Raw genomic sequence first — 24,343 nt, forward strand, 5'->3', positions numbered from 1 at the left:
AGCTGTAGTTCGTAGTCCTGTGCCCGCCCAGAGGCGGGGCTGTGCCGGGCCGGCGGCGGCGGGCGGCGAATGGCGGCGGCTCCGACGCGGAAGGAGCCGGGAGCGGCTGCCGCTCCTTGCGCCACGCTCTGAGCCCGGTGCTAGCCGGGATGGCGGGCGGCGGAGCCCCGCGGGGGACGCAACGCTGAGCGGCGGCTCGGCCGTGGTGAGACGGCGGCGGGCGAGACGCCGGGCCGGGCGGAGGGGGGCCGCAGTGCCGAGTCACGGCCGGGCCGTTCTCTTGAGCGGAGACGGGAGCCGGGTGGGAAGCGGCAGCCCCCGGGTGCGTCCCCGGTGACAAGGGCGCGGGGGAAGGGTGGTCGCGGGGCAGTGCTGGGCGAGGGCGCGTTCGTTTCCAGGCTCTTAATCCCGGGCACTGCCCGCCCGTCAGGGACCCCGGGCACGTAGCGCGGGGCGGTGCTGGCTCCGTGTCCCTGGAGCTGCTCGGTGCTGTGCCGCACAGGCCTGGCGCCGGGGAGCGCTGGCACATTCCAGCGTGGAAGGTTTTCTCTGGGAACACCTGAAACTGCCCGTGTGTGGCTGGTCCTGACCCTCACCGTGCTTATTCCAACCCCACCGTCTTTTTCACAGTGTGTTTCACAGCCCGCGGGACTTTCAGCAATGCAGCTCTTCCTGCATTTTTTTTTCCCGAACTGCTTGTTTTGAAATTGGTGGGGATGGAGAACTAGGTCTGAACACACCTACAGCCCCGCTATTAGTCAACCACTTGCTTGCAAATGCTGTCCTTTGTTTACTGCATAACGATGGAGACGCGCGCCTGTAAAATTGAGGGTGGTAATGGAGCCCGTAGCAAAGAGTAGACAGCTTTCAGTCACATACAGAGAATGAGGTGACTCAAATCAACATCCATGTAACCTTTAAAAAAGTATCATGTAAACGTTTCCGGTTTTATCTTAAGTCACGGAACAGTTGTTCAAAGATTATTTAAGCAGATAATCAGATGAAAAAGAGGTGGAGTTTTGGTTTAAAAAAAAATCTGAGTTTATTTCACCTTTTCTGCAGCCCCTTTTTTCTTTGCGAATCATGTCACTCTTCGTTAATGCATGGGAAATCAAAATATGGTTTTGCGGAAAATGTCAGTGTTTTTTACAGTCTGGAAATTAACAAATAGTGTGTTTGCCTGAATGCAGTGTTGGGGCAGTAGTCATGTGACCGCCTTACTGACACCTGCTTTGTGTGAGTGCATTAGTCTGGTAGCCCAGATAGTGATTTCTGTTCTTTTTTTAGGTTCTGCATGCAACTGTACAGTGCTTATATTTGATTCTATTTCAGTTCCTCTGATAAGTGAGTTATTTTCTTCTGTGTGTTATTTTCAGCATACTTCCCTAAACCGTTTGAAAGCTTCAGCCTCTGTGGTACTTAATATATTAAAAATTTGACTGGATGATCTTGGAGATCTTTTGCAACCTTAAAGATTCTGTGATCCTTTAGTAGAGGACAACGCAGCACCATGTAAAGCAAATAAGCTTCCTTGCATTTGAACGCAAGAACCTTAATGTTCCTTGGTCAAGCATTTGTCTTGTATTTAGTGCTACTGTGTAGAACCTAGTCTCCTGCAAAATCTCTTTTTCTTCATTACAAAATAGTTGTACTTACAGGTACTAATAATGTATCAGTCAGTATATAGACTGATGAGTGTGTCCTAGAAGAGCAAAGCCATGCAAATTACTTTCTTCACTAATTTCAGAGGTTGTTTCTCTCAAATAGTGCAATCAAATAATTTCTCTGCTTTTCTTAGTCAGTTTGTGGCTATTTTATTTCTTTAGATAGCTTTCTCACTGTACAGAGATAAAGCACCTCTTTGTTTATAAATACTTAGTATTTCCTCCAAGCTGTAAGGGCCAGTGTGTAGTAATAAAGTAAACAGAAAAACCCAAACCAACTAAAGAAAAAAACCAAAAAAAAAAACCACAATGCCACCCCTCCCCTAAACCTGAAACCAACCTAAAAGAAATCCCCACAACACACTATGCAGACTTGAATACTGAAATAGCTGAAGGGACTACTTGTGTTGTTTCTTTGCCTCTTATTCTTCTCTGTCTATCAGTTCTGAAATAATAAGTTAGCCCATTTTGTTGTTTTAAGAAGGAAGTATCAAGGATTCTTAGTGTGGGGCAGTTCTGTCAGTACTAAAGGCTGTAGTCTACTACTGCATGGCTGTAGAGCGAAGTCTTCATGACTCTTAGCAGCATCATTCTGCTGAGCAGGGCAGGCTTCAGAAACCAGACACTGGGGTTTTTTGCCAAGTGAAGTGTGCTGGTAATAAGAATATATAATAAGAACTAGCAGATTATTCTCTGACAGAAAGGCAGAAGGTCATAATTGAGCTGGCCATTGATATATTGCTGGAGATGGCAGCTTTTGTATTTGCAGGTGAGCTGGGAATTCAGCTTGAGGTGGCAGATGCTGTTGCCCAGATATATAATTTTTCTATGTTAAGGCTCTCAGCTCTGTCACTGGCTGTCTCTGATAATCCCTTTCATAGTTTGGCAGCTTTTTCACTTTTTCGGGTGACAGGTTTTCTTCAGACCGATGTAGTTATGATCTTTAAAAATACAAAGTGAGTGTTTGGTTTTTCAGGTGTTTCAGCTGAAATATCCAAAATGTCTAGAAATGCAGCTTTTTCAAATTAATTTGATCTCTACCTGAGAATGCTTGAAGAACAATAAAAAAAAGTCTTTAGTATTCTAGAAATGTCTGGGGTACCAGACAGGAAAACCAGAAGCATGGTGGCTGTCTTTATTAGTAATATTTGAAGGACAGGCAGAGCTACAGATTGGCAGATTCCTCTTCTTCTTGAATTCCTGAAAAAAATTCTGGTGCTAAAGTTATTTGTAAGTACATAGAATATAATAGGTGAGTAAATGACAGCATCAGTTTGTCAAGGACAAATAGTTGAAGTAATCTAATCTATTTAAGTAATGACTGATAGACCTACTGTATACAAGAGGATCAGTTTATAATCTTATATATTGCTTAGTAGGACTTTGATTGTTCCTTAGGATGTTTTTTCTTGGGAAGGAAAGCTGGGAAGAGCCACTGTTGTGGCTGTGGAGGCCATTCCCTTGTCAAATACTTTTAATGGTTTTCAGAGTTCCGCTAATCAAATAGTAGGGTGATTAAAACTATAGAAGGCACAAAACTACCTGAGATTTCAGGTCTTTCTGAAAGTGGTAGTGTAAATCAAAATACCTTAAAGATTTGGAAACTTGTGAGGAGGGGAAACGGGTACAGCTGAGTAGAGTTTTGTGCCTGTGTTAAGCAGGAGCAATCAACCACAGAAATACAGGATAGAGAAGTAGTGTTGTGTTTCCTGGAGGGAGAGAATTTGGAGGCCTTAAGAAAGCTGACTTTGTGAAGGAAACATCCTATTCCTGTTTATACTTTTTAGTAAGGCATGTGAAGCAGTGTTTAACGTCTGTTCAGGCCTCCTCAGGCATTTGCTGGGAGGCTGGTGGAATCCTTCACAGATATGCTTTACTCTTTCTAGCCCTTCTTTAGGAATATAGTACTGGGGCGTCTTTGGTAAATTTGGTGCTGCACTAAAGCTCTAAGAAAGTATGGGGTTTTTCATTCTCTGCTGTTTCATTTAGTAACTCGAGATTTCTGTACCAGGCAGAGAAGTTAATTTGTAATGTAGATGTCGTGAGCGCAGTTACTCTTAGGTTGGCAGGGTAATTTAATACTGTCGATAGTAGCGAGTCTGTCATATAAAGGGAATTAAGCCTGAACTGAGCCCTTTATGATGCATGTAGTGTTAGTAGCTGGGTAAAATTAAAAACTTAGCTGATTTTATCTGTGTCTGAAAAGCAGGAAAATCCTAAGCCAACACAAGAGCATGTCCTTACGTTTTATTGGTTAAGTTGCACTTCTCGTGCCAGTGTTTCAGCTTTTAATCTTATTTGTATTAATCTGTAGTTGCCTGGTTGTTCAGAAACTGAGTATGCCCATGAATACTTCTCCATTCATGGTAAGGGCTCTTGTTACTTTGTCGTTGCTTTAATAGGAGCATCCTCTAAGCCACTGAAGGTTGTACAGTACTAGAGAACCCTCCTGAAGTGGTTACTTCAGGACAAGATTTTTTTTAGTGATTCTGGTATTTCAGTCAGCTGATACTAGGTAGCTGTATGCCAGTAGTGAGATGGCTGTCTAAATAAAGTGATGAAACAGGATGATAGGTAAGAAGCTTACCTTTCTTTGAGCTAACAACCAGGTTCAGTGGCAAGTGCTGCTTTCCACAAGAAGGCATGGCTTTGTAGCCTGCAGTAATGTGTTTTAAGGCCTGATTCTAGTAGCACAGGTCCTAGATATGTCTGCACTGTTGGGTTGGACTTAGTTCATCAGAAGAGCTCCTCTTGAGCATTGCATTTCTCACTTTGTGGATTTTCTTCCATTTAATCTTTCTACACGGAGAGCTGGTTTTAAATGGTATATATCTAAAGATTTTAAACTGTTATTTTGAAAATGTGCATACACTAATTCAAAACAACTCTGTTACTAGTCTCAGTCTTTTGAAAAAACAGGCCTTTCTTTTTTTGTTTTGAGATTAAAATAGGAACCAGAGAAGAACATAAAGATGTAGTATACTGATAACTGCAAAGTCATTTCTATCTTTGAAAGTGATTTAAGTTGTGGTAGGAACCAATTCCTTCTTTATCTTAGCATATTCAGTACATTTTTATAATACTTCTGAAAGTGCCCTCATGATAGTAGCTGAGTGCAGCATCTTGCACAAAAACTTTTTACCTTGTGTTTTGGTAGAAGCCTTTTAGGTGTGACTGTAATAAAACTTTGTGACTAATGAAGTATATGCTGTATAATTTTTTTGTTTACGTAGCAAAAGGTGTGGCTGTAATGGGCCTGAAAAGCTGCATGCCAGATAGCAGTGCCTTAATGAAGCTGATTAGTAATTGTTTTGTTATTTTTGCTTCTCTTGAATTGGCTGCTATACTGTAAATTGAAAAGGCTTTTCTGAGGAAGCAATAATGGTACAAAAGAGCAGTCAAGGACTTGCTTTGGATAAGTGATTGAGAAATAGGTGGGATATCCTGAGTTTTTAATGTACAATTTAGCTAAAGTAGAGTACAGACAGATAGTAAGGGGGTGATTTGTCATAATGGAAGTGTTGATAGTTTGATAAACATGTTTGATGAAAGGCAGAAAAGAAAAAGTGTGTGAATCTTTGACTAGAAACAGGAAGGTAACTCACTAGGGAGAAAAAAGAGTCATAGAATAATTGTTCCTTTTTGTCCTTAAGGTAGTAATGGCATCACAAACTTTGGAGTTTTTTTAGTGTAAATAAGAGAATTTTCCCTACACAGTGCCCTGAAGCTTAATAGATCTGCTTAAAGAGTTTACTGAGAAATTAGTAAAAGAAATGATTCACTTTACCAAGTTCTAAAGAGATTTAAAAGTAAGTAGAGGGGAATTTCAGTAATAGCATTTCTTTTAAATCTCCAGGAAAGTGAACGTACTGGAAGTCTTAACAGCAAAGCCATAGCAAAAGCTATTTCTCTTAAATCAAATCAGCGAAATGTTAATCTTGATGGAGAGACAAGTCAGACTGGCCAGAGTAATACACTTTTTTTTTTAATAATGCATAAAATGCCTGTGATAAAATGATGCTTATTAAAAAGGTCTGAAGCAGTTTAAATAAAGATGTAGCAAGTCAGTGAAATTTTCTGTAGTGGATTTGTGCAGCTCACTGTCCATTTGTATCATAGCTTGTCTGTATGAAGCTATATGAACTTTCTTACAGTAGTCCTGACTGTAACGGAGTAATTAAACACAGAAGGACAAGCAAAGGAAAAATACATCATGGCAAACTATACCAAATGAATTGAGACCCTTGTTTCTCTGAATGGCACCAGAGGAGTAGGAAGGTGAATTGACATTCTTGAAATTTCATACCTCAAAGAGGTGCATTACAAGTAGACTAACACATTCTTTGCTGCATTTTTATGCTCTATTAACTCTTATTTATAGATTTTAAATATGTATTTGAGGTATGCTCCATTAAAATGTTGTTCATTAGCTATCCAGAAATATTTGATTTAAATATTTAACCCTTTGTAGAAATTAGTTGATTGCTTCTAAAAGGAAAAAAAAAAAAGAGCAGAATAGATTTTCATCTTGAAATTTGTCCTGAACCTAAAGTTGGGCAGTAGTCTATTTAAGGACAGAGATTTGCCTCCTGGATCTATTGTATATTAAGATGATGAACAGGAGTTTTCCTAATATGTTGCTGGAAACGACAGCATTGGAATGACATGTTTGGATTTCTTCAGAGGACCTCAGGGCACCTTGCTGAAAATCTTTGGTTTTGTCTGATAAGAATCCTGGTCATGTGAAGTATGAAAAGTTTGTTAATATGTTTAAAGTGTCCATTGAACAACTCTTCTGTGTAAATATCTTCCAGAGATTTTAATGTAATTAAATGTCTTTTTGTCTTGCAGTTTTGATCTGCTTTCCCAAGTGCTTGTGGTGTGGCTGGGGCCAACATTTAACAATGAGTGGTGCAGCATTGGGCCTCGAGATAGTGTTTGTCTTTTTCCTGGCCTTATTCCTACTTCACCGGTATGGAGACTTCAAGAAACAGCACAGGCTGGTGATCATAGCAACATTATTGGCTTGGTATCTCTGCTTCCTGATTGTATTCATACTGCCTCTGGATGTCAGTACGGTAAGAAATGTGCAGGGCTTCCTGCTTAATCCCATCAAATGTTTGTGGTATTTCTCTAAACTAGTGATTGCAGGAGACCATCTCTTAGAAACACCAACGAAATCTTCTATATAGTATCTTAATAAATTAAACATGACAATGCCTCGTGTTCATAATTAATTTTACTTTTTGTCGGTCTCATCAGATAACAAATCTACTTCAAACATTTTAAAATTTCATCATTTGTTTGTAACAATTTTTTTTATCTGTTTAGGCAGCATAAGGACGCTGTCAGCATTTTACTTCCTTGACTGCTGATTGCATTTTGATTTGAATGTTTATTGGTATAATTAATTTCAAATGTAAACCTGGAGTACAGGAAATGTCTTTAAAATAAGACTTACTACTTTTAAATAAGTATTTTACCTCTTTGGTCACTGATATAATTTGTCTTTTAGACTATCTATAATCGATGCAAGCTTGCGGTTAACTCCAGTCCTGCAGAAAGTAATGGCTCTTACGTTACTCTTGCTCCAAGGTATGAACTACATGTTTTTTCCTTTAGACTGTATTTTATGATTTTCTTTTTTTAATTGATAGCATATTGAGTTTTTAACACTGATGAATAAGTATTATCTGTGTGATGCAAATTTTGAAGTTTGTAAATACACAGGACAGTGAGGGAAAAGGTGATGAAAGGTGGATCTTTATCTGCTGAGAGTAATTACATAGTAATTATTTAGTAGTTCTAGGTGGTTACCCAACTATTCTTTTTTAATGTCACTAGATTTCCTTTTTTTTTGTTAAAGCAATAGGACTAAGCTTTTTGAGCAATCCTAGTTATGAGGAGAGGCTTTGATGAATGCTTATCCTTTACAATCTTAAAGACTTCAAACCTGAAAAGCTAATTTTATACCTTTAATTGATACCATATGAATGAAATCAGCTGCTTGTCTTATATGTCAGGGACATATCTAATTGCTTCTTATAATTACATATACATGGTAATTGCAGTTATCTGAAATGTGCTGTATTCCACCAAAGTAATGGTAGTCTGCTAGGGGTGTCCTGGCAGGAAGAAAGCAATCTCTAACCATGGAGGAGTGGACTAATGTGGGCTCTTTCTGTGGCTGCTCATCCCTTAGCCTATGCTGGCTGTTTCCCTGTGTGACTGATGTGGGCAGTGTAGTTATCTGTAAGATGATCTGAGCCTTTAAGATATCAGCTGATATGTCTGTGCAAAGTCTTGCCAGTCTTGCTGCCCCAAAGAGGAGCCTGGAAAAATGGTGAAATGACAGTCACACAATATTGCACCCTATTCTTAAGACCACCCAGTGGATGTTAATTAAACCTATTTAATTTGAAAACTATTCAGTAATCTTTCAATTTATTTATAGCTTCAGACAGACTTTTTTTCTTAGACTCACAGAATGGTTTGGGTTGGAAGGAACCTTAAATATCATCCAGTTCCAATCATCTTCCAGGAGCAGAGACACCTTCCACTAGGCCAGGTTGCTCCATCCAACCTGGCCTTGAACGCTGTCAGGGATGGGGCATCCACAGCTTCTCTGGCAACCTGTGCCAGTGCCTCACCACCATCACAGTAAAGAATTTCTTCCAGATCTCTGATTTAAACCTGCCCTCTGTCAGTTGAAAACCATTGCCCCTTGTCCTGTCACTTTGCCCATATAAAAAGTCAATTTCCTTCCTTTTTATAAACCCCCTTAAGGTACTGGAAGGTGCTGTAAGGTCTCCTGGCACCTTCTCTTCTCCAGGCTGAACAACCCCTGCTCTCTCAGCCTGTCATAGAGGTTTCAGCAGCTCTGATAGGAGAGGTGCTGAAACCTTTAGTCATACTGTCATTCTATCTTAAGTTGATAATTTTGAAAATATTTAGGCCATGCACATAAAAACTTACGACTCAGGCTTAACTACTTTGACCCTGGAAAATACCAATTATTTCTCATTAGGTAATCACATCTAAGTTGACTTTATTGCCCCTTGACTCACCCTTGCTTCATTACCCAGCCAGGTGTGCGGAAAAAAAATAAACTGCCTTAGTTTAGATGGACACCTTTTCCTTTGTTCTTTTTCTTTTCTTTTCTTTTCTTTTTCTTAAAAGGGCTCATAGGACTTTCCTGTCTTCTGTAGTGAGCACTACCTGTCAGAAGAGTATTGGCTTATTGAATCAAAATTTATATAAGACTGACTTGATCCAGCTGGGTGGCAGAAGAAACAACTAATATGTTCTTTTTATGACTAAGAGCTCTAGATGATGATGATGTGCCTAGATATTTTTTAAAAACCTGCACTAACTAAAATTTAATGCTTCTCTGTTTAAACAAGTGTTCTTTCTGTGCATGAAATAATTACTACTGAAAACCAACAACTGTAACCTTAAAATGCTTTACTGAATAGTCAGTCCTCTTCAGTCTTGAGCTTCTGGGTTTTTTTCTCTAAGAAAGATGTCATGTCCAAATATATTATTTGTGGTGAGGAAAATGATAAATATTTCTAGTGATTATTCAGTTTATTTATTTGGGAGACAGATGATTGTTGACTGTGTACTTGAATAGTATTGTAGTACTTCTATGTTCTTTTCAAAGAACTTCCTAGATAGGAATTTATAGAAGATGCTTTTTATACTCAGGGCTCTATAACTGACAATAGTCTTCTTTACATTGTAACAGCAAGCAAAAATGTTTCAAACCCTGGAGTTATATTCCTGATGGAATTATGCCAATTTTCTGGCGTGTTGTGTATTGGACATCTCAGTTTTTAACATGGTAAGTAAGGCAAAAGAATATGGCAAGGAGTATGATACAGTTCTTAAATGGACCGTCTTAACAGTCATAGCATTCTTTAAAAATGTATATCAGTATGGAAAAGAGCTTTTAAATTGCATATTATTTGCTAGTAGTGAAATTTCGGTTATAATTACTATACTAATTTAGTCATACTTTTTTTTTCTTGCTTCTGTGGAAGCAACTTTCAGGTGGCAGCCATTTATCTTTGGTTCCCTTTTGTAGTTGAAACTAAGCAATTTACATGTATAGGTGTTTATGGATAAATTGTCTGAAATAAATGGGTTTTAGGCAGCCAGATACCAAAATAATTCTATTAATAATTTGGGAGATTTTTAAGTAATATTGTAAATTAGTTGGTTTTATCAGATATATTGCACAAAGCTTTAGATAGAACTATAGAAAAAAGATTTGTGTGTGGGGTTTTGGGTTGTCTGTGCTTTGTGCAGTTTCTGATCAACCTGTTATCAGATAATTATTTTTGTAATTTCAAGGATATCAGGGTTGGTAGTTCATTCTTACTTATCACAGATTTTTCATAGCAAAGCTAACTGTATTGTTTTTATCTGCAGCTTGTGTAAGGTTTGCCATCAGACAGGTACATCTAGAATAAAAACATCTAAGTGGCTAATTTCTTAGAAGCTTGGGAGTCTTAAAACTTTTAACACCCCTGCCTCGGTAACCTGACACTGCTAAAGTTCTTTTTTGGGGAGGTTGGTGGTTTGGGTGTTTGGGAGATTTTTTTGGTGGGAGTTGGTGGGTTTTTTATTTTGTTGTTTTTTGTTTTGGGTTTTTTTTCTGATTGGCTGATGTGGTTTTGTTTTGTTTCGTTTTCTCCTAGGATTCTGCTCCCTTTTATGCAGTCATATGCTAGATCAGGAGGGTTCTCCATCACTGGAAAGATTAAAACTGCTCTGATTGAGAATGCCATCTATTATGGCACTTACTTGCTGATTTTTGGAGCGTTTCTAATATATGTGGCTGTAAACCCAAACTTCAATTTACAATGGTAAGAATAAGGCTGTAAACACTTACATGAGTTCTAACACAATTGTCATGGATAATTTCTTCTGTTGATGAAATGGGTCTTTCTGAAAAAACTAGTTTTAGTCATAATATTTTGCTAGTCAGTTAGAAAATTATGTTAACTTTTTATATGAAATGGGCTTTTTTGAATATTTATAGAAATTTGGGGTTTGATACTCTGATTTTGGTATGCACAGCAGAGGAATCCTCTTGTATTTACAGTGGTGCTTTTTTCTCCATACAAACACATTTGCAAAGTTAGTGCAGAAACTTCCAGTATTTTCAGAACAACATATTTCAAAAAATCAGTATTTCCTATGTAGTGCCTCTTAATACTGTAGACTTTAAAGGTGAAAAGGGAAGTTAAAATAATTGACATCGATAAATTGCTTATAGTCTTCCATACCAGATGGAATAGAAATTCCATCTGAATAAAATTCCTGAGCACAATATTCTGAATACAAATTTTGGGTTCTGAATTTGTTTCTTACAGTGACTGCCATTATGCTATTTTGACCTCACTGTCAGTAGGTTTGGTAAGTTCATGTTGTTTCCTAAGGCAACATATTCCTTTAGGAGAACAGTTTCTTTGGGAACAAACAAACCAATTCGTATCTGCCATCCATAGTGGGCAGAACAGGATATACAGGAAAATTATGGCAGCTTTAAATAGGGCCAGGCAGCAGACTGGCTCCAGGCAAAAATCTAGGTGATACCAGAGTCTGTTCCTGTAAACTTGAAAGCCATATTGGTACATACTGATACCTCAGGCTGGTTTCTTGCAGCCAGGATAGGAGAATGTTGTTTGTTTGGGTTTTTTATTTTGTTGTTTCCTTAGGAACCAGCTTCAGACTATTGGAATAGCTGCTGCAAACACATGGGGTCTGTTCCTTCTTGTGTTGCTTTTGGGTTATGGTTTGGTGGAAATCCCTCGTTCTCACTGGAATGGGGCCAAGAGGGGTTATCTACTCATGAAGACTTATTTCAAAGCTGCCAAACTGATGACTGAAAAAGCAGATGCAGAGGAGAATTTAGAGGATATTATGGAGGTAAGTAACTAGCTTTCCCTGTGGAAAAGAGTGAAGGCTGCTGTTGTGTCTGAATTCATTGGTGTTGGACACTTGTAAAGTGAGCTTAGTGTAAAATATCTGTAAACTAAGAAAATTATTATAGTGTGCCACTTAAAAACACTCATTCCTATGCAAGAGTCAAAACAGAAATAGTCCTTGCTGTGATGAACTTAAAAGTCATAGCAACTTGATAACCATTATTTGATGAGTCTATTCTTTTATTGACACTTTTGGTGTAGTACTGGTCACTAACAAATAACAGAGTGAGCTTGAATAGGCAGTGTATAGATGTTTCACTAGTGTTAAAATTATGTACTTCTTCTATGCTCTGCTTGCAGTGTATTTCTGGACTCTCGAGAAGAGTTTCCAAATTGTGGGGCCACAATTACATGCTCTTTAAGAAGAGAACATATAGATAATTGTTTCTTTCAAAGTTTGTTTAGAGACTATTATTAATAGAGTATTAGTGAGCAATAGGCTCTAATGTAGTTCGAGAACAGAATGGAAAACTAGCCCTTTGAATAGCTATTCCTGGTTCTTCTGCTGGGGTACCATGGCTTGGAATAATATGTGTGAACTGTTGTAGAATAGGGTGGAAATTTGTGTTTTGTATTATTTGTACTGACACATAACACTGTGGTGGTTTGACAGGAAATGTGTTTTTTGGGATGCTGTGTTTTGGGCCAATGGATATTCAGGCTTTAATATTGGCATTTAACCTGGCCATTGGGACATGGACACGCCTCTGAGAACACGGGGTTAAAAGCAGAGCTCTCCCTTGGGAGGGCCCTCTTGGGTTTCCGGCGGGAAAGAGTTCGGGTCTCTCCCCCCGGCCCAGCTGCTGGCTGGGCAGGGGGAGGGGAAAGCCATGCGGCCGGGAGAGGTAGGCCTGACCCCGGGGTGGAAGGGTGGAAGAGAGAAAGAGAGAGAGAGACACCGGGAGCCATCGGGCAGCCCCCCCTGAGAGACACAGAGAGAGAGAGAGAAAGAGCCGCTGCCTGAGACTGTAACCTTGAAGCTTGATAAACATGGGCCTGTGCCGGCAGCACGGCTGGGACGGAGAAGAGGCGGGGGTTCAGCCGGCCGCGTGTAGGAGCTTTTAACCCCTTTTTGGAGAATGAGAACTTTACAGATCATTGACCTCTCCTGGAAGATAGAGTGGAAGATGAAAAAGGAAATGGGCCAGTGTGAGAGAGGTCTGGGCGAGTGAGAGATAGTAGAAGAGTAGAGAAGAATCCTAGTGGGAAGAGATGATGGAGTGGCTTTTGCTGGACTCTTTTTGTACAGCCATGGACAGAACCATGTTCCTTGTGATACAGAGACTGCATTCTAGGGGGAGGCAATGGCCTCAGAACCAAGAGGGTTCAGTGTTGGTGCCCCTCAGCCCCAGGGGGTGAAAAAATATGGGGGGGACAGGTGTCCCAAAGGAGAGATTGTGGGGACAGGTGTCCCAAAGGAGAGACTGTGCCTTTTTTGGATCAGGACAGAGCATCCTTAAAAGACAGCCCTAGAAGCAGCTCTGGTCCGTGTTCAGTGGTGAGAGCACTGGACATGAAAGGAAGAGGTCACGATGGCAGATGTACTCCGGGCGGTGCCACGAGTGACACAGAAACACACGAGGCTTCAGCTGTGTTTCCAGGGGAAGCCCATGGCACAAGAAGGACTCCTCTCCTCTTGATGAACTGAGGATTGATTGTCTAAAAGGTGTTGCTGGACCGAGAGTTGGTGATATGAGGAATAAATGTATTGTGTTGGAAATTTGGTGGGGGGAAGAGGAAATGCATTTGTAAGGTTTTCATTTTCCCTGTGTGTGTTCCTTTTTATTTGTAGTTGTAGAGTAGTTAATAAAGTTCTGTTTTCTTTCCTTTCCTAAGTAGGAGCCTGCTTTGCTTATTTCTGGTCACATCTCACAGCAGCTACCAGGGAGAGGGTATCTTCATGGGGGCACTGGCATTGTGCCAGTGTCAAACCATGACAAACACAAATAGACTCTTAATCACATAATAGTAACAGAATCTTCATTCATCCATAACAGCATTTAGAAGAAACTGCTAAAACAGTTAAAACATCTTAAGTGGGACATAACTACAAAACTTACTAGAAAATGAGCAATGACAACCCTCTTTTACCAGGATAGAAAGATAGAATATTTCTGCTGGAGGGCACCAACAACAGTCATCTGATGCAGCTGTGTGAGCGCTTCAGAGCTGACCAAAAGTTGAAGCAAATTACTAAGAGCATTGTTCAGATGCCTGGAGAAGGAGATGCTGATCCCTTTTCCCTGGCAGCCAGTGACAGGATGCATGGGGAAAGCTGTGTCCAGAGAGGTCCAGACTGGACATTAGGAAGCAGTTCCTCACCACAAGGGGAGTAGTTAGTATCACACTGGAACTGGCTTCCTAAAGTAGTGGTCAGTGCCCTGAGTCATTCAGTGGGACTTATTCTTTATGTCCTTTTTATCTGTAACTTAAACAAGAAAGTCTTTTCCATTTCAGCCTTCATGCATAGAAACCAATCCTCCATGCATTTATATAGTTGCATATTTGTACACTGCTGTTCTTTTAAAAAAAACCAACCATTAACTGTTCTTTACAATACTTCACTTACCTTTTATGACATATTTAGTAAAACTATGGCTTTTAGGAAGCTGTATTTTTTTAAGTTTTGGTGGCTGACTGTTGGGAGGGCTGCAACTCTTAATTGACCAGTAAAAATTTATGGTTAATGAAAATTTTTTTTATTGACATTTTAATGTAGCATAGGTAAACTACTCTGTTATTTTTTTCTCTCAACAGGAAGTCCGTAAAGTAAGTGAGAGTATCAAATATAACCACCCCTTGAGGAAATGTGTTGATACTATACTGAAAAAGGTAACCAATTGCTCATCTTCAACCATAATTACTCAACTGGGAGGAGGTGTTTCCTGCACATACAGAATACTTGTACATTACTTTCTTTTGCTCTTAATATAAAATCTCTAGTTGACATCTTCTGAGTTTCTGTTGAGACTGAGTTGAAATTCTTTGTGAAGTATTTTCTTATGACATATGGAATTATCAGATGTATTTTGACATAGCATTGTAGAAAGAGAGAAAAATGTATGCTAAGAGTGAGCTTTTCAGTTGCATGAAACTTTTACAAATAATTAGCCAAAGCTGCTTGCTACTCTTTCGTCTCCCAGTTAATTTTCCCTTTTCCTTCCAGTGCCCTACTGAGTACCAGGAAAGAATGGGTAGAAACATGGATGATTATGAAGATTTTGATGAAAGACAGAACAGTTATCCCAGTGAAAAAAGTTTGGCCAAACTTCACAAGCAGGTATATTAATAGATGGGAGAATGACTAGCATTTACTCTCACTACAATAGCCTAAATGAGGCAAAGATTTTGAATGCACTTTGTCTGGACTGTTGAGTACAGTAGGTTTATGCTACTTAACAGAAACTTTTCTTGGTGAGAGAATGCACAGACAATTAATATGCCAAGTGATCAAAGTTCTGGATGTGTAAAAGATGTTCTTCTTGTGTTGTATCTTGATAGTGTTATAGCTGTCTGTGAATAAACCTTATAATGGTTGACTGACAGTGCATTCTGAAAAAGAAATTATAGTAAAAGCTTGATATTTACTGAGATGCAAAAATAAAGAGGTAGGTTGGGAAAAGTAGGATTTACCTGCTACAGATGGTTTGTGATGAAAGAGCTGCAAAACTCAGTAATCGTGTATGTAGTACTTCCATGATTTATGTATTTTAGAGAATTACCTACCTGCTTTTTTGAAGGTACAGTCTTTGCAGTTCTGCAATGTATGTGTTTTCAAGGGATTTTGCAAGGATTTTCTGCCATTTTTTGAAACAAGTACCCTGAAACCCTAATTTCTTGCAATTTATTGTAGGTAATCTATTCAGTGCAGAGACATCGTCGTACACAGGTCCAGTGGCAAATTCTTTTAGAGCAAGCATTTTACCTGGAAGATGTGGCAAAAAATGAAAGCAGTGCAACTCGACAGTTTGTTCATACCTTTCATTCCCAGGAACCAGAAAATAAAATTATTCAGTACTTCTATACACCAACAGTTGGTAAGTGCTGTCATGCGGGTTTTAGGTATGTTAAAGCATAACTGATACTTTCTGTAACAAAAACCAATTGTTTTATGTAAGAAGTTCAGCTGCAGCAGAGGGAAGCATGTCTGGAATATTAATGTATTTATGAAGAAGAGCTATCAGATACTAATTTATGCTCTTGGCCATAAGCCTCAATTTTATTTACAAATTCAGTAGCAGTTATATTATAAAGCAATAAAGCAACAGCAAACTTTGAAGCCTTTTGTGAGCGAGTTCTGTTTCTGGTTGTGTAATTTTCATTAACCTGTTTCGGATATGTCTGTGTGTTTGTTTTTCCAGAGTGGTACTGGGAGTGCCTTCTCCGACCATGGTTTTACAGAGTGCTTGCAGTTGTGCTGGCCACATTCTCTGTAATTGTTGTGTGGTCAGAGTGCACATTCTTCAGCACAAAACCAGTTCTGTCACTATTTGCGGTTTTCATACAGCTGGCAGAAAAGACATACAATTATATATACATAGAGGTAAGTTGGAGATAGTCACTTGGAAAAAAATACTTTCAGATCAATGGTTATGATAACAGCAGTAGATAAAATAGATTTTTAAATAAATCTCTAAATAATCTGTCAACTTTTAGGAGGTCTCTAAATATATGGTACTAAACTTTCTTTGTGTGGAGGAAGTCTGCCTTTTGCCACTTGTTAAAACTCAGAAATACCTGGTGAAGGCATGACCTAGCTGGCCTGAATATCATGTGTTTCTGCAACAGTAGGTTGGAACATAGGTGTGAATTAGACTTTCTGTCTAAACAGTCATGTGTGTGACCTCAGTTTCCTAAACAGGAATTTGCGAATGACCGGGAGTCCAGTTAAAGGTGTGGCTAGCATATGTGTGCATAAATTTATCAGTAAAATACCGAGCTGAAAAATTCCAGTATATTTAGCAAAGGCTGATTTGAAAACACTTGGTTTATGCCTTTTTTTGTGCGAATAAGTGCCAGATCAGTCATGGTAATTATTGAGGCAATTATAGCAATTTTATTTACATTAACAAGAAGTAGTAGAATGTTTCTAGGGTCAGCTGTGTTAGCTTATGTGTAAAATGCTATAATTTCCAATTTAAATTGCTCTGAAAAACTCCCAAAACTCTTCTCAGAGCTGGTGGTGTTCTCACATCTCAAAATGAAAAGTAAAGGCTGGAGATGGTCTCTGCATGTGACAGGCTATCTGCTAAACACATTAAAACCTTTAATAGAATTCTACATTTAAGCAACTTAACAACACCTTTTTTTTCCCCCTAGATGGCCTGTTTTCTTACCATATTTTTCTTAAGTATCTGTGTTTACTCTACTGTCTTCAGGATCCGTGTATTTAACTATTATTACTTAGCTTCACATCATCAGACTGATGCATACAGTCTCCTTTTCAGTGGCATGTAAGTATTTGGTATATGTTTTACAGGTGTTCTATCAAGTACTGAATTGAAAATGTCGATGAAACTTCCATTTACATTCTTTAATTTGTAATTTATGGGTATAATTCCTAATGAGCTCTACACCGTTGTTCTATGATAGATCCAGTTGTGACTTTGTATGTTATGTAAGAAATGCTTTTAAATGCTGTTGCCTCTTGCATTTGTGCAGGTTATTTTGCCGTCTTACTCCACCATTGTGCTTGAACTTTCTGGGCTTGACCCATATGGATGCAACAATCTCTCACAAAAACACTCAGCCAACTGCTTATACATCTGTAAGTAAGAAAATATGGGTTTGAGCTTTTGATATGGTTTGGAGAATAGACACAGTATTTTTAAATATATCTTATTGTAAAATACAGATATTCAAAGCTTTTCAATCTTTCCAACATGGTAAAAAATACTTGGTTATAGGCGAGGAGTTTGGTAATGATTCCCAGAAGTCATCAATAGCTTTTTTCCCCCCCCTCTTTATCTTAAGAAAGTAAAGTATTGTACTTTAGAGTTAAGGGTGTTCTTGATCTCCTAATACCAATTTCATTTCCTAATACTAATTTCTGTTAGTTTTAGCTTTCAGTGGCTTTAGCATGTAGGCCATCCGTATAGATCAGGAGCAATCCTAACTTCCTACTGAAAACTAGTGAGTTTGGTTTTATTGAAGACCTGGTTTCTGTGGCAAGTTATATCTCATGTCTTTGTTGTTAGTAACTAGATTCTTTGTGTTGTCTAGAGACTTTTTCACAGCAGATGAAAACAATCCACCAGATTTGCCCTTGTTCTAGAGTGGGTGAGACTACAAAATCTAGCATTTTAGAAATCTCAAAGTGCTGGAGGTGACCTTTACATCTGCTTATTCTCAAGCAGACCTGTGATAATATTGCCTATATTTCAATTACTGTAAAGGATTGTGTATTTGTGAGAAGGCACATTCTTCATGGGTTTGTGTAGAATATAGCTAATTAGAGCTTGTTCCTGGGAATGTTTTTTCCTAGATAATGGGATCCATGAGAGTGCTGTCCTTCATTGCAGATGGATTCTATATCTACTACCCAATGCTTGTTGTCATTCTCTGTATTGCTACGTACTTCAGGTTAGTGATTTGCAAAATAAATCCTCTTTACATTAATAAAGCTTCTTTATTAATGTGCTTCTTTACAGTAATAAAACTAGTTTCATCTAATTCAGGAAGAGATTCAGTACTCCTTTTCCAGCAGTTGAGTTGTGTCATTCTAATAAAAATGCCAAACCTAAGTCCGTAGATTGCTATTTATATAGGGGAAATGTATTTTAAAAATACAGATTGTATTAACTCATAACTGAGTTAATTTAAACTTCATTCCTAGATCTTAAGGGTTGATCTGTTCAAACTTTGGAGCCTGAGGACATTTAGATTGTGCTTTTGAGATTAAAATTATCATGAGAAAGCTGTTTTCAGCAAAGTTTTCTAATAAATTAATGACGCCTAGCAGCATTTTTAGGTATTGAACTTTCTAAAGACTCATATCAAGTTCCTGATGTGTTATGAAACTTCTGGTAACACATGCTGGATTAAGTAATTTGATCTTGTTTCCCTAAAGCACAGTTTGTTGGACGCTGGAAGGGTAACTGCGGAAAACATCATTACATTCTTGCTTTATATTTCAAAATGTCTCCTTTTGATCACTGTAAGGGATGAGATACTTTTAGTCTGATCTTGCTGAAATACAAATTTATGTTAGTATCTTCAATTCTGCATTACCATTCAGTCAGAAGCAATCTCTGTGTTTTTTAGTCAAGTACAATGTAGTGAAATGCCTTGGATATCCATTAATATTGTATGTGTATCTATAGATAGTAAGTAACGGGTATCTAGTTGTGAGTTTTCCCTTTTACCTTAAAAGTTAAGTGACAAAAGTGGTGGTAAAGCTAAAAAAAAAAAAAACAAAATGAACAACAAACAGGAAAGCAAATTACAAGAAAAGAGAAATTTGATCTCTTGGATCTCTTGTCCATGATGATCATCCTGGGGCTTGAATGCCGAAGTGAAAAGGAAGAATAAAAATTAAAGGAGAGAGGGTTGCTTTAATGACCTCTGCTAATAAAGATACATGCAAAAACTAAGGTTGAATGAAAATCTGTTCAGGAAAGAGGATTCTCCTTTGCTTAATCCAGCAGTCTTAAATTTAAGGTAGTATCAGGAAAAAATTTACCAATACTCCAGTTTGGAGGAAGGAAAACAGTACAAAAACAGCAGTTTTGTTTTCTGGTGTGAAGTTGAAAAGATCAAAGTGATTTCATGCTATGTAGTTCCAGGACTGGCTTAAAAAAGGTGGAGCAAGCTTGCTACCTGACTGCTGCCAATGGCTATCCAAATGGGCAGCCAGCATCCCTACAGCTTAAAAGTAGGCAGTTCACCTTCTCCTGAGTGAAACCCTGAGGTGAAAGTGGATTTCCTATGTTGTTACTGTTTCAAAAACAGAGAAATCAGAATAAGGAGAATTTTTATAGTAATTGTCTTCTGGCAAAGAAGAGTTAATGATACAGGTACAAATTCTGTAATATCTGAGAACATATAAAGCAAACGTCTCATGTCAGACACATTTAAAGCAAGTGTCATTTGCACTACTCTCAGATTATATGCATTTTAATCTCTGTTTGAGTAGGGTTATTCTATCACTTCCAGTTGTATTTAGGAATGTGTTACTGTTCTCGGTCACCTAGGTCACCCTACTGTTCTGGGTCACCACTTATTGTTCTGAGTTCAGAATTTTCTGTTTTCTCAGCTGGTGTAATAGTCCATCTTTTTTTTCTTTGTTTTTCCTTTTTACTTGGATTGTTCATACAGTTCTGAATAGTTTGTTTTACATTTTGTTCTGTAATGTATCTAAATTACTAATTGTAAATTAACAAAGGAAATTGCTTCTTCTTTTACCAGTTTAGGAACTCGTTGTTTGAATCTTTTGGGGTTCCAGCAGTTCATGGGTGATAGCGAAATGACCTCTGATTTGATTGATGAAGGAAAAGAGCTAATCAGAAGAGGTAAATTAGGTCTTCTGTCACAGTCTCCCTGTGAAATCATACTACTATAGAATTATCAAGGCTGGAAAAGACCTCTAAGATAGAATCCAAGCCTTATTCCAGCACTGACAAGTTCACCACTGAACCACGTCTGCAAATGCAACACCTGCACATCTTTTAAGTGCCGTCAGGGATGGTGACTCCAGACTTTCCTGAGCAGCCTATTCCAATGTCTGACAACCCTTTCAGTGAAGAATTTTTTCCTAATATCCAAACTTCCGTAGCACAACTTCAGGCCATTCCCTCTTGTCTTGTTGTTTATTACTTAGGAGACCAACCCCTACCTCACTACACCCTCTTGTCAGGGAGTTGTTAAGTGATATGGACTCCCCTGAGCCTGCTCTTTTCCAGGCTAAACACCCCCACCTCCTTCAGCTGCTCCTCATCACACTCATGCTTCAGACCCTTCCCCAGCTCCATTGCCCTTCTCTGGACTCAGAACTGGACCCAGGCCCAGAACTGGACACAGGATTTGAAATGTGGCATCTCCAGTACCCAGCACAGAGGGACAATCACTGCCCTGGTCCTGCTGGCCACACCACTAAGCCAGGCCAGGTGCCTTTGTCTTTCTTGGCCACCTGGGCACACCCTGGCTCATGCTCAGCCACTCTCAGCCAGCACTCCCAAGTCCTTTTCCAAGCAGCTGCTTTCCAAGTGCTCTGCCCCAGGCCTTTAGCATTGTGTAGGTTGTTGTGACCCAATTGAAAATTGAAAGGAACGTGGTTTGATGAGCATTTTCACCAGCTCCCTCTGTCCTTTTGGGTCGATCCCATCTGGCCCCACAGATCTGTGTCTGTCCATGCAGTGTAGCAGGTCACAGATCATATCCCCTTGGATTCTGGGGACTTTATTCTGTTCCCCATCTGTGCCTTCCAGCTCAGGGAACCTGGTACTCAGACAACAACTGGTCTCAGTCTTAAAGACTGAGGTAAAGAATGCAGTAAGTACCTCAGTCTTTTCATCATCATATAGTAGCTTTTGGTTTACATTTGTCTGAAATGTTGCAGAAAAAAAAAAGCATACTGTCAGTCAGTATATTGAAAGCTGTACTGAGGAAGGCCACAGCACAAACTGCAATAAGCTTAGAGCACTCTGGTCACTGTGTAAAGTCCGCTGATGGACTTCATTGACATCTTAAATGAAGTACCAGTTTTACTCATCCAGTATCTGAATTTTAGATATTTCTAAATATTTTACAGTGTGTCACTGAGCAAATAATACCTTAGCAGGTGCTTGTAATCTGTCATAAAGGATGGTTAACATTTACACTGTCTTTATCATCAAGAAACTAATCTTTTTTTTGTGTATTGATTGAGCTGCACAAATTCAGTCATTTCTTCAGTCTTTTTTCTTATGTCAACTAGTTGTGTTTAATTAGAGAAGGCATGTTTTTTGTGTAGAACTGGAATTACCTGCTGGTATGGAAAGCTTTTTATTTTGCATTAATTTTTATTGAAAGTATTTCTTAAAAGTTGCAAAAAGCCATTGTAATTTTTGAGTAAATGTTTAGAAATTAAAATTTTTGGAGACAGTGTTATATTATGGAATACCTTTATTCCAACAGTTAATGAAAAACCTGTGTTTACTTAGAGAAATAGTATGGGTTTTTTTGGTAAAAGACCAAAGTTTCATTCCCTTAAATAAAAGGTAATGATGACATTGATACTGTAATGTTATATATCTTGATTCAAAAATGCTGAAGTTTTTTCTTCATTTCTTTTTCTTAATATCTTACTTTCCCAGTTATTTCTAAGGGTTTGTTTCACTTTTTTTTTCTTTGCTAGCTGATATCCAAATGTTATGCTGTGATCCAAGATATCATCATGACAAAATAATTCTGATGGGAAGTCCCATAATGATAGACAAGCTGCTTTTTGTTTTGTTTTTGTTTAATTGTAAAAGGCATGTATTTCAGTAAGAATCTTCATTAGTTAACTTCAGATTTTCATTGTTTATTTTTAAAAAATGCTAATAATTTTCCATATATGGAGCTCAGAGAAGGTTTTTTTTTTATTTTTAGAGAAAAGAAAACGACAGAGACAGGAAGAAGGTGAAAACAGAAGAAGGGTATGAGATTTGTTTGGCTAATGATAACATTACACTGCAATATCTGATGGGATTTATCATGGATATTTAATTCAGAATTACCTATTTCACAATAAAATAGTCCCAAATAATTGATGGAATCAGTTTAATCTTGCTGAATAGTCTTGACTGGGTTATTTATAGAAGGTTAGAGGACAATTTTAATAACACTACTTGGACACCATTGTTACTCAATGTGCTATGGTGTATGCCAATAGGTATAACAAGCATTGAAAAGGGTCCTGATTACTAGGGATACAGAATAACTTAAAATGGCATATTACCAGTCTCTTACACTGATATTGCTCTGCTTGAAATAACTGCAGTTGCAGAGTTCTCATACTGAAATGTGGACTCCTCCCAAATTTATTGTTTTGTGTGCTCATTGGAAAGTCATAGGCATAGGTTATATTTTGTTTTTTTCCCAGAGGAGGGAATTACATTTAAGACAGAATTAATAGTTTCCGCTGTATAACAAACAGAATGTTTGATTCAAATCGTGTTTTCTGCGCATATTGTATTGAAAGATTTGTGAAGCTTTCATTTTTCACTAGTTTGTAACAAAATCTAGTATAGAAAGTCACAATAAAAGGTAGATTAGAAAAAAAAGAGAGAAAGGGTGCATGCAAGACAATACTGGGACTGAAATCTCTTGGTTTTCCAATATCAGGTATAGTTTAATCCCCAATGACAGCCAGTGCTGCATAGACCTTTCTTTTGATCCTGTCCTGGTTTAGGGCAAATTTGGGAGAAAACCTCCAACAGGGCCCCCCTGCAAGCAAACCCACACGGCCCCTCCCCCAGCTGGATCAGGAAAAATTTCCTCAGAGAGAAGTGGAAAGAACCTGTTTATTTAACAGGCAAAGCACTCCCCAGCACACAAAATAAACAATACCAGATGACAAAACTCTTTGAAGAGATGACAAATCCAGAAAGTCTCTCCTGTGGGTGGTCACTCTGCTATCAGTCCCTCTGGCCCTGGGAAAGGCTGCTGCCCAGAGCAGGCTCGAACAGTTCCAAGAAGAAAAGAAAACCAGTCCAGGGAAATCTTCTCTGCCTCAGCTAGCTAAACTAACTAAAAAGCAAAGGAGGGCTCTGTTCTGATCCGTCCAATGTGGAGGAGTGAGTGCAGTCCCTGATAACAAATTCCGTGCTTCTTTTTCATTTCCCACCTTCACTCTCAGAACCAGTCTTGAAGGCACAGAATATAATATCCAGCATAAACAGAACAGATGACTGGGGATACAAGCATCATAATGTCACCCTAGGACAGATCCTTTCCCTCCATCTTGTAGTTTTAAAACTTGAACTTGTTGGGAAGCAAAACAGCAAATCTATGATACATTTAATATACAGTGAAATGACCTGACACTAAGCCATGAATTTTTCTGTGCTATGTACATCTCGTTATTTTTCATTTTGCCACTAGATGGAAGTAGTGATCAATAAAAGCAGCAGTTCCCACCATAACTTAGAGCAGTTAGCTGAACTTTGAGAGCAGATTTGAAATGCAATTTCTTTTAAAAAAGTCTTTTTCTTAAGAACAATTATGATAACTGGTTTAGTGAAGGAACACATTTTGTGTTTAAAATGAAACAAAAATTTTTCCTGTATTTAGATACTGAACTTTTAGTTGCTGTGTTGCTTTTTCCTCCCAACTTACATTTTTCTTGGTGGTCTTTTTTTCCAGGAATGGAAGGAGCGGTATGGAAATAGAGAGGATTCTACCAGAAGCAGAGCTGTCCACACAGACCAGAAAGAATCCAGCTTCTCAGAGACCAATGCCAATAGACGTAAGCTTTGTGGGTTGGAGGGGAAGTTTGTTTTGTTTTGTTTCAGTACATTTTCTTCACAACACTGGCTATGAAAGTAGTTTCAAATATTCTTCTTTTTGTCTTAGATGCTGTGCTGATAATGTTCACCTCTGTGGCTCAGTGTCGCCTTGCCATTTAAGGCACTCAAAAGAGTACTGTATTTCTTTCCATCTCCAGCTGGTTGGGATTGGAGATTCTTACTATTCTTCAGACCAATTACTTGGTCTTATGGGCTA

At 38.6% G+C, this 24,343-nt stretch overlaps 1 protein-coding gene across 6 annotated transcripts in view; it reads left to right on the forward strand.

Moving 5' to 3' along the window:
- Window positions 1–48: 48 nt before the first annotated feature.
- LMBRD2 (LMBR1 domain containing 2) overlaps window positions 49–24,343 on the forward strand; it is a 33,437-nt gene continuing 9,142 nt past the window's right edge. The window contains exons 1-17 of one of the 6 annotated variants that reach the window (XM_071425541.1): window positions 55–205; window positions 1,377–1,543; window positions 6,516–6,742; window positions 7,180–7,259; window positions 9,412–9,507; window positions 10,367–10,534; window positions 11,390–11,600; window positions 14,417–14,491; window positions 14,826–14,939; window positions 15,513–15,696; window positions 16,021–16,202; window positions 16,979–17,112; window positions 17,321–17,426; window positions 18,144–18,241; window positions 20,066–20,169; window positions 22,229–22,275; window positions 23,984–24,086. In XM_071425541.1, the coding sequence (XP_071281642.1) occupies window positions 6,569–6,742; window positions 7,180–7,259; window positions 9,412–9,507; window positions 10,367–10,534; window positions 11,390–11,600; window positions 14,417–14,491; window positions 14,826–14,939; window positions 15,513–15,696; window positions 16,021–16,202; window positions 16,979–17,112; window positions 17,321–17,426; window positions 18,144–18,241; window positions 20,066–20,169; window positions 22,229–22,275; window positions 23,984–24,086 (1,876 nt within the window). In that variant the 5' untranslated portion in view covers window positions 55–205; window positions 1,377–1,543; window positions 6,516–6,568. Of the gene's footprint in view, window positions 323–1,376; window positions 1,544–5,818; window positions 5,943–6,515; window positions 6,743–7,179; window positions 7,260–9,411; window positions 9,508–10,366; window positions 10,535–11,389; window positions 11,601–14,416; window positions 14,492–14,825; window positions 14,940–15,512; window positions 15,697–16,020; window positions 16,203–16,978; window positions 17,113–17,320; window positions 17,427–18,143; window positions 18,242–20,065; window positions 20,170–22,228; window positions 22,276–23,983; window positions 24,087–24,343 lie in introns of all 6 variants that reach the window. The other 5 variants (XM_071425542.1, XM_071425543.1, XM_071425539.1 and 2 more) reach the window with 5 other exon arrangements.

Source organism: Agelaius tricolor, unplaced genomic scaffold (assembly GCF_023055355.1).
Source record: "Agelaius tricolor isolate 1412-34295 unplaced genomic scaffold, bAgeTri1.0.p SCAF_4, whole genome shotgun sequence".
In the NCBI taxonomy this organism is placed as follows: Eukaryota; Metazoa; Chordata; class Aves; order Passeriformes; family Icteridae; genus Agelaius; species Agelaius tricolor.